This window comes from Limulus polyphemus, unplaced genomic scaffold (genome assembly GCF_000517525.1).
Source record: "Limulus polyphemus unplaced genomic scaffold, Limulus_polyphemus-2.1.2 Scaffold3641, whole genome shotgun sequence".
Taxonomy (NCBI): Eukaryota; Metazoa; Arthropoda; class Merostomata; order Xiphosura; family Limulidae; genus Limulus; species Limulus polyphemus.
In genome coordinates this window covers 72,059-92,056 of record NW_013669251.1, presented here as the reverse complement: position 1 = coordinate 92,056, position 19,998 = coordinate 72,059, and the positions used below count along the sequence as shown (strand labels likewise).

At 29.9% G+C, this 19,998-nt stretch overlaps 1 protein-coding gene across 2 annotated transcripts in view; it reads right to left on the bottom strand.

The window, feature by feature from the left end:
• Window positions 1-3,699: 3,699 nt before the first annotated feature.
• LOC106469751 (gamma-tubulin complex component 3 homolog) overlaps window positions 3,700-19,998 on the bottom strand; it is an 87,186-nt gene continuing 70,887 nt past the window's right edge. Inside the window, exons 14-23 of one of the 2 annotated variants that reach the window (XM_013930261.2) lie at window positions 19,158-19,285; window positions 17,214-17,278; window positions 16,459-16,594; window positions 15,752-15,820; window positions 15,432-15,567; window positions 11,390-11,478; window positions 10,959-11,090; window positions 9,099-9,239; window positions 6,915-7,034; window positions 3,700-5,073 (exon numbers count right to left, since the gene is read on the bottom strand). In XM_013930261.2, coding sequence (XP_013785715.2) covers window positions 4,915-5,073; window positions 6,915-7,034; window positions 9,099-9,239; window positions 10,959-11,090; window positions 11,390-11,478; window positions 15,432-15,567; window positions 15,752-15,820; window positions 16,459-16,594; window positions 17,214-17,278; window positions 19,158-19,285 — 1,175 coding nt within the window. In that variant the 3' untranslated portion in view covers window positions 3,700-4,914. The remainder of the gene's footprint in view (window positions 5,074-6,914; window positions 7,035-9,098; window positions 9,240-10,958; window positions 11,091-11,389; window positions 11,479-15,431; window positions 15,568-15,751; window positions 15,821-16,458; window positions 16,595-17,213; window positions 17,279-19,157; window positions 19,286-19,998) is intronic. The other variant, XM_022398306.1, reaches the window with a different exon arrangement.

The window sequence follows — 19,998 nt, the reverse complement described above, 5'->3', positions numbered from 1 at the left end:
TTCATTAGTGTTTGATAATCTCAGCACACTATTCACATCCATACACAGAAGCATGAAACATTAACAAAAACTTCATTAGTGTTTGATAATCTCAGCACACTATTCACATCCATACACAGAAGCATGAAACATTAACAAAAACATTTCACCACTGTTCATTAATCTCAACATACTACTCACATTTAGAGAATTTTAGAGCATCTTCCAGAGAACAAATTTTAAACTTCAAAGACCTGAATCAATTCTATAACATAAAATTTAATATTAAAAAATATGGCTACATGGAAAAGTTAATTGACATTTAAAAAATAAATTTTCGGTAATTAGTGCTTAAACTTAAAAAATGTCTGAAGGTTTGATAAAAAAGGTTTGAAGAAAAGAATAACGTAAAAATAAAAATATAGCTGCAAAGAACAGCAAGTTGCTATTTTATTAAACTCCATTAGATAAATGTTAAAGAAAAAAATTTTATTTACTGTATCTGCAATAAAACATAAGTAATCATTTTTAAATTGCTTTTAAAATGATTAAGGTTTGTTAAAGCACAAAATTTATCCTTACAAAAATACCTTTACACAAAATAATCTGGCAAAAATTAAACAATCGTATGCTTATAGGCCTTAAATCTGTTTCAGTTCCCTTTAAAAAAAAAATAATATATATATATACACTGATAAACAACATTAGATGTATGGACTTTTCATTCAGCCTTATGACCTTCTTGTTTTCTTCACACACACACACATATATATCCATTATGAACCATGTTTAATCAGAAAAAAACAAATTCAACAAAACTAAATCAATAGAAAGCAGTAGGCTCTTATGAATCAAAATAAAATATCACCAAGTGTAACTTGAAACAGTCATGGGACCGAAAGAATGATCTGAAAATACTTTAAAACCTACAAAATAGTACCTCATTCTTAGAACTCATTTGTCAAGTAACAAATAAAATAGCAGTATAACTTTCTTTTTTGCTCAATATCTTACAAAGAAAAAGTAATTTTTGAAATTATACTGCAAATTCACTACATTCCTGTAAAACTTCATTGTAAATATATATATAAACAGTTTCAACTAAGACTAGATAAAACCAAAATATGTAATAAATGTATCACTTTCCAGGTAAACAATTCCTACCTAATACAAACATTCAACAAAATTAGATTATACTGGTCATATTGAAACGAATTTCATTAGCTGTACAATGTAAATAAAAAAACAAAAAGAAGATAAAATAACAATAAAATAAATAAGGATTAAAACCTAAATAAACTCAAACTGATATATTAACCAAAATACACTGTAAACGTTTTGTAATTCTTAAAATTGTTTTGCTAATATTCTAGTTTCTCTCATCATGTGTTTTGTTTCAAATAAAATAATCGACTTACTAATAATGTGGTTACAAATTAAGAAAGGAACACTTTTCTAGATTATTTTAAAATTCTAACAAGCAAAAATGTTTTACCCTTAATCTACTTTTAAACTTCTAATCAAACATGTTTTAATATGCAAATAGACTTTTGTTTGAAACAGGAAAGGCAACTGTTTCCTGAGTAAGGTTCCTCACCTACAGTGAATGGTAGTGATCTAACACCATATCTACCATAAATAATATATTCACTGTGCAGATAAAGTAGCACAGAATAAATGACACCTCACCATAGTCACTGTAGTAGTAATAAGATAACATGGCTACAGAAAGAAGCCAAACTGTACATTAAATGTTTTGGACTTGCTATTACAGCCTATCAAGAGATTAGATCAAGGCATACAGAGCAGCACATTACATCACACAGAGAGAGCACCATTAAAATATTACTTACTTATTATTTTATATTAAAATCCTATTACTCAAACTTATTTTTGTACACATATGTAGCTGTCACCCCTGGAGTTTTTAGTGACAACTAACCTTAAATCTGAAAATTCTCTATTACACAACTACTTAATCAGTGTATATACATATCAAATAGCCAGAATATTAATACATAGAAGCTTTGTTTCTGCACAACAATAACAGTACCATTATGTAAAATAAAATATATTTACAAGATTATGACATATTCATTGCCATTAGAACTACATTATACAACAGACAATGCAACAAAAGTCTAAGGAAATAATGAGAAACGGTTTATATTTTACTTACAAATGAAATCAATTTGACCTGACTGTTGTATAGATTACAAACGTTAGCATTACCTATCAAAACCAGCATTCATTGTTGTCTAAAAAAAAATCTCCCATGCTTCCATAAAACACATACTACTGTAAATTCATGATAAAAGACTTATGCATTCCTTTTTCAGCATTTTAACAATGCTCATTTCATTCATGCCTTCTCATAGAACAAGTCCCAACATTTCTTAACTTTCGAATTTTCAGTGAGAATTTAAGCAAAATTAAAGCACTTGGGCCAAAATTCACAAAACTTTTTTAAAATTACTCACTTGAATAAATAATCTAACATTTCCATATGATGTTAAATATACTTAAGCCACTAATTTTGAAACTTTTAATAATAAGATTCTGCAATAGCTGTTCTGTATTCTTCTGTTGAGTATATGTTGTAAGTTATAATTATCTGAAAAAAAAAAAATTAGTTTTTTTCCAAAACAACTTTGCATAAATAATAAACAAAATTCTCAACCTAAGATCATCACAGAAAAAATTAAGAGATCAATAGTTCTTAAAAACCAAATATAGCATAGAAATATTTATCCACAAGTCCTTCCTTTACTTTAGCTTTATCACTCGTATTATTATTAATCAGACAGCTTATGGTCTGAGTGAGTTATTAGAAGACTTTACAATGTAACATTTTTTAAAAATCTCCATCCTGTTCATATATCATCTTTAATATGCAAATAAGCTGTGTTACACAGATTTTTATAACATAATTGAAACAAAAAACAAGCAGAGCAATCTTACATCACATACTATAAAAGTATTTCAAAGATTAAATGTTGTATAAATTAACTGTTCACTATATTATTGAAGGTAAGTCTACTGTATACATTATGTAATATAGATGACGTATCTCACATTTCTCTTTCTACACTTTCGTCTGATAGTCCGTATAAACTAACTATACACATTATGTATAACTACTTCAAAGGCTCAAAATTAGTAAAATTCACAGATATTTAGAAACCGATTTAATATAATATAAAACATTTTCAGCGTATTAGGTTTTTCTTAAATGAACGGAGGAACCTGCATTATTTTAAAGCAAAAAAAAAATTAATCATCACATTCAATACATGCATCTGAAATGCACTGTATATCTTGGGATTAACCTAATTCCATTTTTATTCATATTAACTGAACAGCCATGTGGACAATTTTCACTATTTTTCACACCACATAAGTTTGAGAATCATTTTCTTTTTAAAGCTGCACTGTAGAATAGATGATGTGTTCAAAACAGCCTTAAAAAGCTTGCACCATTAGAAATTTACTAATAAAGTCTAAAATTTGCATTTTACATGGTTCCACGGTCTATATGATCATAATTCCATTGCCACAACAGACTCTAGTTTTCATCACAAACATAATAATGTACAGTCTCCCTGATGACAGGAATGTATTTTGAAATTTCATAAGAATAAAATGATAAAAATATTTTTTTTTACATATGGCAACTTTTGTTGTTTTTTTCCTAAGAAAAAATGTTGTTATTCCAACATATACACAAAAACAGGACTAATGAAGATATTTTAAACATAAATATAAAAAATAACACTAATATCACTTATTGGACACTATTGACACTTAACAATGTAAAACTGTTTTGTACTGATCAAAATTACAGAATTACGATATGTCACAGCATTCCAAGGTAATTATAACACTCTCCTTGCTATAACACACCAATGGTTCTTTCAGTTAATTGTAATAAACTTCTCAAGGTATATCACACCATTGACTTTTAAATGTAATTGTAAAACTTTATATGCAACACACCACTGGCCTATTTTGTGTGATTGTAAAATTATCCTTGCTATAACTGATTTAAAACATTCCAGTAGTTTCACCTGTTTTATGTAACTGTATACTGACATTAAAGTTTGATTTTCTGAATGTAATTAAACTGCTGTTTAAAATATCAGCAGGTATATACTGTAGCACAAATTAATTCTTGACAGCTGATAAATATAAAAAGAGAAGACAATGGATAAACAATTCACAACAGCAAATGTTCAGCAAGACAATATTATCTCAAAACATTATTACAGTGCTCCAACAGAATATACAGAGAACAAAATCCCTCATGTGTTTACTGTGGTAATCACAACTGTATTTTAGTTTAGTTTTTATGCATAGGTTTAGCAAATTGTTCACACTTGATTCACAACATCAAATGTTCAGCAAGACAATATTATCTCAAAACATTATTCCCAACAGAATATACAGAGAACAAAATCCCTCATGTTTTTACTGTGGTAATCACAACTGTATTTTAGTTTAGTTTTTATGCATAGGTTTAGCAAATTGTTCACACTTGAATTTCTTTATTAATGTGGAATGTAAAAACAGCAGAGTTACAAACGTATATATTAAAAAAATACAAGTACACCACAAAAAAATGTCCACTTGATCAAATTATTAATAACATACTTCATGGAGTTAAATTACGTTTTCAAAGAAATATAAAATTTTATAGTTTCTGAATTTTCAATGATACTGCAGTTTAAGTCTGACAGCAGTGAAGATGAGAGATAATACATGAAACAGAATGTAATTCTCAGACAAGAATAGTTTTTTAAAAGTTCAAGCAACCAATTAAACATAAGCACATGTAATAATAATTCCTATAATGGTTTCTTGCAAGCCACCAGGAATACAACATTGATCAACGTTATGTTAATTCTGCATTGTAGTGTATAAAGTCTAAAAAGAAAGCTATTTAACATATCGTCGTCTATGCTGGTAAGTAAATGAAGTCTGGAGTCTTGAATTACGGCTTTTATAATGTTCATTGAAGTCCAAGCGGAAGCTGAGAAAGCGAAGATTTGGATCAGTGTGGTCAGCAATCATCAATAAAAACTTCTGTACCATATCCTAAAACAGAAAATAAAACAGCAGTTAAGATGAGTAGTAGCTTCTGCACTATGCCTTAAAAAAGTTAAGATCAACAAAGATTGTTGTATCATATCCTCAAATAAACAAAAACTGAAACTGTAACATGTCCTAAGTATAAAAAAAAACAGAAGTTAACATCAACAGAAACAACTTTGCCATATTCTAAATACAAAAATCAGAAGATAACATCAATGAAAACATCTGTACCATGTCTTAAAATACAAAAAGAACATCAAGAAAAACTTCTGTATCATGTCCTAAAATAAAAAGTTAACATCTTTACCACGTCCGTGAAATAAACAGACTAAAAAGTAAGAGCATCAGTGGGAACTACTTTATCATGCTTTCGAATAAACAGAATCAACTAAAGTTAAAATATTTTCACTATACATTCAAGGATAAGTAAGACAAATGAAAGTTAGCAATCAATAACAATAGGTGAACTAAGTACAGATTAAACCACAAATGGTTAAAAGTATCATTTAAAAGAAACTGGTTTAAAACAAACCTCGAAAACCAGTTGTCAGCAATTTTGGTAGATGTTTATATGATACAGATAAAAATCCATATCATAAAATATAATAAATTGTAATTTAAGATGCAAGATATGCATTACTTGATTAATAAATCACAACTATGTAAACAGAAACCTAAATGTGTAGCTTACAGTTACTATGACAATTAACTTACACTTTGATGCACTGCTGTTTTTTTGAAACAATAATTATATCATAAAATGTATCAGAGTTTATCTAATTACAAATTGGTTTATGAAATTTCTTCCCCAAAAAGTTCAAAACAACATCAACGAATGTGCAGAATTTATGACATTGATAATATAATTATATGATAAAATGTATCAGAGTTTATCTAATTACAAGTTGGTTTATGAAAGTTTTTCAACAAAAGCTCAAAACATCATCAATGAATGTCATCAATTTTGCATGTTAATAACTTTGATGCTATTTTTCAGTGGCAAACCAAGATGATGTTTACATATCAATATTGTGGCTTTCTATGCATCATGCTCTGTATATCCTGAATGGTTTGGTTCATCTTAGATAAAATTATACAACAAAATGCTTATTTTCAAGAGTACATTACAGGAAAATTATTTATTTTTTACAGTTCCTAAAACTTCAATACCAATATTGACTCGCCAGTCTTTATACGTGCTGAAGGTCAATCTGAGAAAAACATATTATGAACAAGTGTTTTTTTTTTGTGAGAAAAAAATGGGACTTCCTCCATTGACTGATTGAAAGAAATATTTCAAAGACAGAAGCATGAACAGAAAAAAATGCATAAAATGGGAAAGTGTTTGAGTCTATACTTGTTGTTCAGTTTATATATATATATATATACACACATTATTACACGGTATTATATACAGCTGCTTAGTGAAGTTAAGTTCTCTATTGTGCTGGATGCACCCATTGCAAGAAAAACCAAAAATTTTTGCTAACAGTGCATTGCAGTCAGTCTCCTTTGATTATAAACAGCCCACTAGACAATCATAATGCATATACGCTATGATCCAAGGGATTGGGTTGACTGTACATTTTATATTTATTTATCACTACTTTTAAGAAAATTACCATTGAATTGTTTCAACAGGCATCTGCTAATTCACCAATATTTTTTTAAGGTTTATACTGATAACAATATATTTGGTACAGCTGAAACATGAGATATCAATTTACAAAAAATGGAAGGACTATAACCTAACATGATGAAGCTTATACTTGAATAATAATAATAATTGTTTTTCATCTGATTCACATTATTAATTAAGCTTGAAGCAGTTAGTTCTAATTCACCTGATAAGAACTGGCTAAGACACACAGCTGTGCTTTGGTTGTAGGTACAGTTTTCTTCTTAAATTCAAGCTGTTTTTGCCTTCTTACTTCAAGTTCTGCTTCTGTAACTCCCCACTTTCCCTGAAAAATGTTTGGAGATGCATATTTAGACTTTTTTTTTAAGTGTTAAAGATAATGAAGTACACATAATAAAGTAGTACAAGGAAATCTTAACATACTGTGTGCTTATATACACCAAGACAAGGACATTAATATATCAATAGTGAGGTTTACATTACTATAAATTTATTTTCTTAAAGCCATACACCTCTTACAATTATCTTAACTTATTATGTTTTTACATTTCCAGCTTAAATTCACATTTTTCCACAACAGCTTGTATCACAAAGGACTATACTGTACAGTAATATTACTTGTTTCTTTGTAAATACTATTTATTATCAAACTTTCTAATACTTCAAAAAGGGCTTAATATAGGAAGAAAGGACATTTTCTATCTGATCAAATTCAGGTAAAATGATGTCTGTCCAGATAACTTTAAAAGTATCCAAAAAATGTTGGTTCTGGAAATGTACTTCAGAGAATATTGTCAAACTCAGACTGTCAGGTTTTATGTATATGGGCTTGGATTCTATACAGTAGGTGTCTGTGATTTGTTGGTGATAAATTCGAAAAATAAACAGACAGCACACAATCCATTTGTTTTAAAATAATATATTCAAAACAAGATAAACATATGTACTCCAAATTCTTTACACTATAAGATATCACAGTTGTATCTCAAACTCTAAATAATTCTCTTGTCAAAAGTCCACACGGGCTGATTCAATTACTTTACAATCCAATTGGTAGACAAATTATTTTTCTCTACTCTCTTTCTTACCATACAATCTGCAATAGATTCACTTACATTACTTCGTGAGTTACCACAGTTGTATCTCTAACTTTAATTAATTGTCTCCTTTTCATCAAAGTCCACACAGATGGGTTCAATTACTTTAGAACATCCTTTGACAAGACACATTATTCTCCTTATCTCTGTTAAACTGTGAAACTCACTTTAAATATTGCCCCTTATGGCTAAACTACCAATCATACAGTCTAACTTTACTTTCATTACCTTAACATTTTTTTTTTACTTGACCTCTTTAGAAATTGCCCATCACAGCTAAACTGCCAATCACTCAGTTTGGATCTATCTAACTATCTCTTACTTAACTTGCGCTCGTTATTCATCCTATATATATATATACACACACATACCTTGTTCACTGAGGCCTCGAACTTTGTATAACCTACATGATGCTATAATGGAACAATACTCACTTGAGTTAACGAGAAAAATACCGAAGATTTGAATAACGTGACGTCAATAATATTACTAAAGCCTAGTAGAACAATCTAACTGCATACACAACATATGACTCATACAGAGTTACGTAATGAAATTTGTCACAATGATGCTTTTGAAACAATTAACCTTCAACACTCCTGTCATGAAAACTAAACAATTATTAAATATTAAGTCACAAAATAAACTAAATAATAATGCTTAAACTAAACAGTCTTGTATATCCAACACAGACAGTAAAAGAAACACAAACAAAAGTGAAGTAAAACAAAATACTCACAAATGTTTCAAAACTATACCCTATACTGAGTGGTCTCTGGTTGCTTGGGTGAGGAGCAAAGACAATAATAACTTAAATCTATGTCCACACAGACTGAAGAAAAAAAATTATGCTTTATCACACAAAATGTTAAAGTGCGTTATACCAACTTTTAACACTGCATACATTACCATCTTTTCAAAATAACTTTTATAAGGAAAGACAAAATCTTAACTCCTATCAATTTGTGCAAGTACCTGTTCCACCCCTTAAGATGAGCTTGCTCCCCCCCCCTGGAAGTTTAGACAAAAAGCCAAAGCCAAACTGATATGACTTTCTAGGCATTTTTCGTAAGCAATCTTTACATTTCTAAAGGATTAGTACATGTTTATTACCTTTCAACATTCAGTTTAACAACAATGTCATACTACATGCAAAATACCTGCAAGTAAATTAAAAAAAAATATGGGAATATACCTGAATAGTGATATACACCTATATATGGAAGGTTAAATTCATGACTACATCAGTCATAATACAAAATGATATGAAAAAAGTTATTTCTTGCACGTACCATTTCAGTTTTTGCATTAACTTGAGACTCTAAGGCTTTATTAGCTGCAATCTCATCCAAACCCTGCTGCCAGAACTCAGTCTGGATATCCTGAAACTTGCTTATTAAATCATAGATAGCACATAACTGTGTCATTACATCCTAAGAAGATACAAGAAAAATGCTGAAAACAAAACTTTCTTTATAATATTATTCAGTTAACTAAAAAAATACTTCCCACCAAACAAACGTTTTATTAGGGAAATAATTTATTGGGATCAAAGTTATGTATTGATTTTCAAACAGAAACTACACAGTAACTTTCTGAATATAAGTGTGCTTTAAACACTAAACCCATGCCAGTTGTTACCATGAAATAAAATATTTAAAAGTTAACTCTACCTTTAGCTTCATATAAATAACATAAAATATTATTTAAGATTTACTTGTATAAGTCAAACAAGATCTTTAAAGGAGCCCAAGTATCTTATAAACAGATACCAGGATTTCCCAATAAAAATAATTAAGTCAAGACGAGTGAAACAACATAACTCCAGACATCACAATATTGTGCTGATCTGATGAAAAATCATGCAAGTTATTTAACATGTTACCATATTCACAACTTCCTAAGTGAGTAGTCCATACAACTTTTTAGGTATTCTAGTGCAAAGAACAGAGCTGTGTGTGTTTTTTTAGTAATTTCATGTATATAAATTGTAAAGTATCCCCATGAAGCATAGTTTATAAGTTTTTTGCATGTTCTACATAAAGCTTTTATTAGTAAATCAAATATTTTTAGGAGTCCTCCTAGTTTTGACTTCACTGTTTGTGGTTTACACCAAAGAACAAACATTATTTCTGAATTTCGTTTTAACCAAATCATTCATTTCCAGGCTTTAACACATATTTTATCATTTTAAAATTCTTTCAATCTTTAAATTAAATTGACACAAACACGTTCAATGGACATTTTATGTGAAGAATCCATGACACAAACATGCCACTTTGATCATGAAACTGTATTAACTATATATTGATTAATCAACAATTGCGATAGTTATGTGCAAGATACAGAAATGTACAGAACAAATCATTATTATTTTTGTGTAGAGTTGAAATATGGAAGCACATCTTTATGAAAGCTTAACTTTGGGCATATTTTTGAGTGTGTTATTAGAATAATAAAATAGGCAATAAAGCATTACCCAGCACAAACTTTCCCCTCAGATTATTGCAATCCTCATGGACAACTCTGGGTGGAATTAAAAAGTTGGAAATTTGCCAGTTGGTGGAAAATTTTCATTCCTAACACTTTTATTACTGCAGAACATGTAGCCAATGCCATAGATTTGTAGAACTGCAAAATTACTAATCAAGAAATAAATTGGAAAGCTCAAAAGACAATAGAAGTTCTACATATGAGAAACAAAAAATCAGCATTCAAGCAATACCAAGAACCATAAACAAGCAAGCTATGGATTCCATTAATCCAGAGGTAAACCAAAATCTACAATCAGATATCAGGATTTTGCATCAGACTCAAGTCATAACATGAGCCATTTTTCACTGCTGTGCATCAACACACCTAAATTCCCACATCACCAGATTGTATTGACGCGATAAAAATCATGCAAATCACCTGAAATGCCTCCATATTCCCAACTTCCAAAACAAGTTGTACACACACCTCTTTAAGTATTCTAATAAACAGTTTTTAGGTACTTTACACACACGTATATATATATATAGATTATCCTATTTATAAAAATATCTACTTTCATATCTACAAGTTCTATCTTAGCTTTTAAAGTCATGGTGGCTTACACTCAAGTCATCACAACAGCCCAAACCAGATATAAAGTTAATTCATTATCTGACCTTTGATTGCTCATCTAATAATGCCCTTGTAATTATACAATCTAAAAATGCTTCATGGGCAGCAATAAGCTGATCCAAGTCATCTGCAGATACAACTTTTTGTTGTAGCTCAGCCCAGGAACATTCCATTACCTATAACAATTAGAATTATAATATACAAAACAATGATATAAAAATTGCATGTGATAAAGTTCTTATTATGTCAGAATACTTAAAACAGCATAACAATTATTTATTGACTGAATACAGAATAAAATACATATGAGAACAGTGTTACAGTGAAGTTCATATCTATAAAGAAATGCAAGAATGTATCTGTTGAACAAAGTGAACTATCTCAGTAAAGATAATGTGGCAATGGTATTAGAGCCTTGTTTAAAGATAATGTAGTACTGTATATAGAAAGAATAACATGAAATAGTGAGACCTACCTCAAAAGTAATGTAGTACTGTACTTGTTGAACAAAATGAACCATCTCAGAGAGGATGAAGTGACAGTAGTGCAAAATAGGAAGTACCCCTAGAATGAAATGTTTCATAAGAGCTATTTTAAAATTAAATACAGATGAAAAACGTTATATACATTAATATATATATATATATATATACAAAAATCAGCTTTTAGTATAAATACTTCTTCATATGTGGTGACATTAATGGTAGACTTGCACAACTATTGTGCAACTGCATTCAAAACTCAATAAGACCTTTTTAAATTTGTTTTAATTTTTTATACAAGAGCAATATTAAAATTATTATTATGTGCACATGTTTTAGAATGATATTATTTTATAGATATCATAAGAAATAATACAATAATTCACCTCTCCAAGTTAAAAATAACTACCTGCCTTTAAATGAATTTTTATGCACAACCCTGTGATATTTTTTCATACCATAAAAGAACATAACAACATGAAAAAAATAAGTCACTTAATTTTTGGATGTACTGTTATTACTGAAGTATAATTTTATACCTCTAACACACTCTTAGAGTACTTTCTTTACTTCAAGCTGAAAGACAGATTCAATCTGAAGTTTGCCATCCTATATAACTCTGTAGGACACAGAGTAGGAGTTACAGATATAAGAACAATTCAGCCCTCTGTATTTTAGTTATTATATTACATCCAGTAAGTACCAAAACATCAATTTCTTTATGGCCAAAGTCAATATCCAATTGTTTTTCAATCTATCATGGCACTGTCACTTTTTTTTCAATTTGTTGATATTTTTACTCTTTTTTGGAATAATGTTTTTCAACTGTAAGTGAATTTTTATAACTAAAATGTTATTATGGTGAAGCTTGACAATGACACGATAAGCTGTTTTAGGCCTACTGCAAGTGTAAACTGAATGTTAAGCTTGTAAGTTACTTGTTTTAACACATATTTATTTTATGATATTATTGAGTATACCTTAAAATAAGATATTTTTATTGTAATAACAAAACCCCGTTACTTATTTAAATTTACTCTGATCTTGATGCACAAGTATGGCATTTGACTGAGTTGAGCAGGACATAATGAAGAGGAAACAGTTTTATATTGTAAACTACCTTCATGCTATAATAAAAAAAACAAACAAACATATTTTGTAGATCAAACAGCTTGAAATTACCCATATATTCATGGATGTGTGCTTTTGGAACAATGACATATAACACAATTTCCATCCATAAAGCAAAATAAAATTCTCTAATCTTAATATATTTTCCATGACCAACTGACCTATCCAACAGTCTTCAGGTATAATTTAAATATTTCAGAAATTTTTCTTTGTATAAATGTACAAGTTATATCATAAATAGGGCATATTTAGGGCAAAATTGTCTGAAACCAACCATTTTGTTAATCCTATGTGCATGTGTAGAGGTCAGTGTGCATGCCTAAGCCTTGTAGAGAGTGACATTCAATATAGAATTAAGAATTTGATGTCAGAGTTATCAGCTTTTCATGTTACCCGACAATGCTGATTTTGCAACAGTTCGTGTTAGAAAAGAGAAAACACTGGATATAATATATAGCAATACTAAAAAAAATTTAGATATGCATTTAGGAGGTTATGCAAATACAATTTGCAAACTGTATAATGGACAGAAATATTTTTATTATTCACATGAACATCATGTTTCACTATGACTTATCAGAGTCGAACTGATTTTGTCATTTCACAGACATATCTTTAGTACAAAAACTTTATTAATACAAGTGATTTTTGTGCACAACAGCCTTGTACATTTTTACTAAAAGCTTGCCAAATTTTATGAAAATACAGTTAATAAATTCAGAGTTATAGTCAATGCAACTTCTCCAATACAGGGTCGATCCAATCGACTGACCCTGTGCACATTCAGTCAAATTTCCCGACATTTTCCTAACTGATGGGAACTAATTACTTTAGTATTTTTTATGTTTTATTTTCATTATGTCAATTGTTCATGCTTTGAAATATCAATCATACAGTTACTCTTGCAAGTGCAGTAAAAAAACAAAAACAAACAATACTTTTCTGACATGGCCTAAAGGTAAAAAAAATATCTGAAAGTTGTAATAACAAAATCATTTTTATAAGACACAATGCACATTACACCTACACTTATTTCCATAATCAAAGAGTACATGTTTTTATTTATTTCCAAACAGTAGTCTACATATGTTTTTAAGTTTTGTACTGAAGACTGAAAGAAGACTGAGTAGTTTAAGTTAGACATCACTTTTTGGTGAAGAATAGTAAAGTAGAACTGATCTTATTCATCATTTAAAACTTTGTGAGTTAAGTTACCTATTCAGTTCAATTACTAGTCTTTGTTCAAAGGTAAAGCTTAGGCAACTAGAGAGGAACTCAGAAGAGCACATACCTCCAACATGCAGCATTGATCATATACTGCTCTCAAAAAATACAAAAATGTGTCCATATGTCCGATGTTATCAAGAAACATGGACCATTTTGGCAGAAAAATGAAGAATAATATTCTACATATGTCCACCAAGTTTCATGAAAATCCAATAATTTTTGACTCAGTTATAGAACAAAGTGTGAAAAATCAGTCCCCATGTTAACGGATAGGATTTTTTTTATTTTTGTGACCTTGCTGTGATCTTGACCTTTGACTATGACCCTCCAAAAACTAATCACTTCTAAGTTTGGGCATAGTCCAAATGTATACTAACTTTTGTCCGAATTTATTCAACAGTTTTCAATAAATCCTGCTGACAAACAAACATACACACAGGTGAAAATACCTTTGGTAGTGGAGGTAACAAATGAAGTGAAATTATAAATTAATTACCAAGGATACTTATACAATCACAGTAAGTTCAGTATTTTTAAACCTGAAGAAAATATATCTTGGGATAAAATAAAGAACACTAGAAAAGACTTACTAACTATATTTCGGATTATTCAGCATTTATTACCAGTCTTAAATAATTGCACTAAAACTGGTTATTAAATGTATCACATTTTCCTAGAACTTATAAACAGGGATTACAAAAGGGCATTTTAGAACACTAAATATTTACATTATTTACTGCTAAGATGATAATTAATATTGGGCTTTTGCCACTTTAACTCATGCTCCAATTGCCAAAATTACAGACCAGTTAAAATACAAAATGATTATTTCATGCAATATTGAGGCAATACTTGTACATATTTGGTTCCACAAAAGCAAATTATTGACTGATCATTTACAAACTGAGTCTTTTAAAAGGTAGATATGAAATATTATGTATGTTCATGCATGAACCTCTGCCTATCTTTCTAAACATTTCTCCAGTTCTGATTTTTTTGTGTGTCAAAAGTTCCCTGGTCACATGATTTTGCCCTCCTGTGTACAACATAACTTTTCAGAATCTATAACGTTAAATAATTTGCAAGAAAAAGTCCTTAATCACTGATAAAAACTGGGAATTTTGCCCTATTCTTGTTCCCCCATCTTTCACGAGATCGTGTCTAGCTCTCTCCAAATGATTTCACATATACAACTAATGTCCAATAAATGAAAAATGCATATTCTAACTCTAAAGAAATGGGTGAAAAGCGCACATCATCAGGTCAGATGGTAACAGATTTAAATTCTATCTCTATGCTGATCCTCTCTGATAACCTTTCATTACACTTTAAGGAGTTCGTGCAACTTTCAAGATGTTCAGATAATTTTGGCTTCAAAAGAAATTTTGTGATTGGTCAGCTGTCTATCTATCAACTGGTTAAAAGGAGCATCACATATCAATTTTGCTTTAACAGATACAACAAAGCAGACATGGCAATCTTAGATTGAGCCTAATAGTACTAGTACATTGTCTCTATTTGTCTGAAATTATAAGAGTTAAAAAAAACAACAAGAAAATCTGTAAATAGTCATTAATATAAACTCATCTATATATAAATTTAAAATGAAATGGCAACATGTCAACAATGACCTTCTAAATATCTAAAGTGGTAGTTAAGGCAACATTGTTTGATTACCAGGTAGAGTTCTCAAGAGACGAGAGTAAGTCATTTGAGCCTGCCACATTCCAGAAAGTATGTATTCCATTCGTTTTGACCTCCATAGGGCATTGAAAAGGCGAAGATAAGCATTCATACACTGAGGAGTAAAAACCTAGGATAAAGAGAATTAAGCCTAAGCACGCGTGAACAACTAAACATTTTAGCTGTGTTTTAACAAAACAAATTTCAAATAGATGAATACCCAAGCTGCTATATTTTTATTGATTATCTTTACTGTTTCAGTTCTGTTATAAAGTAAAGTTGACTTCCAAGCTTCTGATCTTTTCTGTACTTACAGTGCCTATAGGACCATCCACATGGTAATCCAAGCTGAACACATCCCACCCACTGTCTCCTACAGAAGCCTGTAAAATAACCATGAAGTAACACACAAGTAGAAAACGTGTGGTAATCTAAAAAGTAAGAAGAAATGCTTATAGCATAAAAACTAGGGAAGCTCTTAAATGTGTTAAAGAAAAACAAAACGTGTAATAACTACCCAGGATTTTACATCAGAAAACTGTAAGAAAATTGGAAACCAGATTCTTAGAACATAATAAAAAACCCTCCAAATTCTTATCACCACCGTAATTTAAAAACAATTATTAAAAAACTGCAATTTTAAACAAAGAACTAAACATCAACAAATGAAAAATCAAGGAAACTATGTTAATTGAACAAAATAACCTAACACTAAATCAACACCCTGGGGTACCAAGATACCTTTACTCAGCTGTTAAGTAATCTCCAGTTATTCAACCTCTTGTTCCATACTGTGTGTGTATATATTCCTGTGTTTATGTAAACTATTGCACTTGATGATGACAAAATCTTGTCAAAATGTTGAACATTTGTTACTATGTTATATTTGTAATAAAGTTTTCTTCATTTCTCATTCAAGCCACCTTTTGAGCTTTAAAATAAAGACTTGTAAATTAGTTCTGGTGATGTTTTAAGTTAATTATTTGGATTTACTTTTCTGGTGCAAAATGTTATTTCTTACCTCCAGTAGTCGTACATCTAAACGCTGAAGAATGTCAGGACTGTCAAACTGAGCATTTGTGGCACGTATAGCACTTTCAAGTATACCAGATAGGTTGTGGAGGTAGAGCATGTTGGCTGATTTTGGTAGTTCCTCACTGTGTGGATTTAATATAGTTTTACTGATTTGATTTAGTGGTAAATTTACCTACAATTTAGATATATAAACGAGACTTTGAAATAAGATCCAATAATCGTATATATATTTTTTAATTACACAGACTTGAACATCATTTTGCTATGAAACATTACAGATAAATTCATAATTATTTTTCTACTGTATTTCTCAAATAATTAAGGATTTTCAAGACATACTTTTGTTTTGGTCATTTTTCACCATTCTTTGAAGTTCATAATAAAGTATAATTCAACAAAAAAAATCTGAATAATGTTTTTCTCAAGAAATAAAAAAAAGTATACAGTTTGTTTATTACAAGTTTAAAGTATGCTTCCCTTTTGAGAGAATTTTAAAGAAAATATTACAAAAACCTAAAACACATTTTGATTTCAAAATCCTTGTATACATTTTGTGTTGTATATGTTTAAGAGTAGACATGGTGAGATAAATCATAGACCTAAATCACCAGTTATTATAAAACTGAAGTGTAACTTTATATATATATATATGATATTAACACAGCTTCACAAAAGTAAAGAAACTGCTAATATGTAACTCCCATCAGTTTTTACTTTATAGCCACAAATGAAAAAACTTACTGTAAAAGATCCATCAAATGACGAATAAAATCTCCTTGCCCTAAAAGTAGATATCTTCTCATAGCCTACAGGAAAAATAACACATCATTAAACCTATAAATATCAGGAAGAAGTGCAGTTATATTGATAGCTAAAAAATTAATTAAATTTATTATACTACAACATTATAAGTCAAAAACAGTTTACTTGTTAATTTCCAAAACAGATTATTCAATGAACCAGAATCTGACAATGAAATGAATGTAGTTCTTTAAAAACATAACATTAAAAGAAAACTATGGATCTTTTGGTCCTTCTAGGCTGTCTTATCTACTAACTTAAACCAAACATTAAAAAACTCAAAGTTCACCCTTATCATTCAAATATTTATGAAGTTTCCCTTAAATTAACTGCAGCTACCACATCTGATAGCAACAAATTCCAAAGGCTAACCACCCTGTTTGAAAAATAAAGCTGTCTTAGCTGAAACTGACTCCTACCCTGCCATAAGTTATACCTGTGTACCCTAATCTTACCATTTTCACGATTCAATATTAAAAAATATGATGCATCTACACTATCAACTCCCTTAACAATTTTGAACACCTCAATCAGATCCCCTCTAACTCTTCCATTTTCAAGAGAAAACAAGTTCAGAGATCTTAACCTGACAATCTTTCCATCCTAGTAGCCCTCTTCTGAACCCTTTCCAACAATTCAATGTCCTTTTTAAGGCAAGAAACCCAAAACTGGACACATTACTCAAAATGTGGCCTACTCAATGACCAATACAATGACATTATAACCTCTTTAGTCTTGTATTCAATATTTCTGTAGATACAACCTAAAATCCTATTTGCTCTGTTAACAGCAACATAACATTGTTTGGATGGCTAATGAGACTGATCAACCAGAACACCAAGATATTTTTGTTCCATAACACTGTTAAGGTTATTCCCATAAACATTATGCTTGTAATTCAAATTGTGATATCCCACATGTACTACCTTGCATTTATTATAATTAAAAGCCATCTGCCATTTATTTGCTCAACTCACCAAACAATCCAAATCCTTATGAAAAGTTGTAGCATCCTCCTCAAAGCCAGCAACATCCAAAACTTTAATGTCATCAGCAAATTTAAATAATCTGTTGACCATTTCTTCATCTATATCATTGATGTAAATAAATAAGAGCAAATGTCCTAACACTGAGCCCTGAGGTACCCCACTCATGAAATTAAGTCCAGTTTAAATGAACTACATTTAAAACAGCCCTCTGCTTTCTTCCATCTAGCCAGTTTTCTATCAAATGAACCAACCTATCATAATTAACATTACAATTAACAATTACATAATTAACTTACAAAGATAACTTTTTTTTTAACAAGTTTTTATATGTGGCACTTTGTGAAATGCTTCCTGAAAATACAAATACACATATGTACCCTGTTCTACATAAGCAGTAACATTTTCAAAGAATGTCAAAAGATCTATAAGACAAGATTTTCCTCTAGTGAAACCATATTGGCTATCCAGCAGAATTTCAAGCTTTGTTAAATGACTTCATAAGTGTCTTTTATCAGACTTTCAAAAAGTTTTCTCACCATTAGTAGGCCTATAATTACTGGGACAATTTTTATCACCTTCCTTGAAAAGAGAAAGAACATCAGCCAACTCCCAACCTTCTGGTATCTGCTTATTATTCAAGGACTTAGAAGTAAAAATAGTAGCAAGTGGCTCACATATCCAATCCTTAACTTCTTTCAAAACTACTGGGTAAATATTATTTAGCCCAGGAGCCTTATCACTCTTAATCTTCTGAACTGTTTCTAAACACAGTAAAGACAAGATTTATGTTTTTATAAGTTTTATTTTTCATACCCAAGGACATTTTTCTTTATATAAGATTTTCTTAAATATTTGATAATCTACTTAAAGAAACCATACTTAGAAAACCACGTACAAGTAAATGATCAGTGAACTTGTAGTGAGCAAACATAGACTTGAGAACATGACAACTAGTTTCCTTATAGATGGCCTCTAAGAGTCTCTGGAAGTCACTGTCTTGATCTTGATTGAACAATGACTCTACTGAATAATTTGAAAAAAAAACATGATAAATATCTCACAAGAAAACCTCTGATATTAGGATCCTACTGTTCAAACCTCTTAACTTTTAACAACTAACTAATCAATTATCATATGCTCAAAAATATAGAAAAATGACAAGTTATAATACCAAATGGTAACTGTACCAACCATGTACAATAATTTCTTAGACATGCTGCAGTCTAAATCACAAGTTTTGTACTTTGATGTACAGGTCAGCACATTATTAGGTATTCTATAGTTTAAAACATACAAGTTGTGAACTCTGATGTACAAGTCAGCACATTATTAGGTATTCTATAGTTTAAAATATACAAGTTGTGAACTCTGATGTACAGGTCAGCACATTATTAGGTATTCTATAGTTTAAAACATACAAGTTGTGAACTCTGATGTACAAGTCAGCACATTATTAGGTATTCTATAGTTTAAAATATACAGATTATGAGCTTTGATGTGTAGGTCAGCACATTATTAGTCATTCAATTATCTAAACTATTAACTGTGATATCTGATGTGCAGATCAGCACATTATTAGGCATTCAATAATCTAAACTCTTAACTGTGATATCTGATGTGCAGATCAGCACATTATTAGGCATTCAATTATCTAAACTATTAACTGTGATATCTGATGTGCAGATCAGCACATTATTAGGCATTCAATTATCTAAACTATTAACTGTGATATCTGA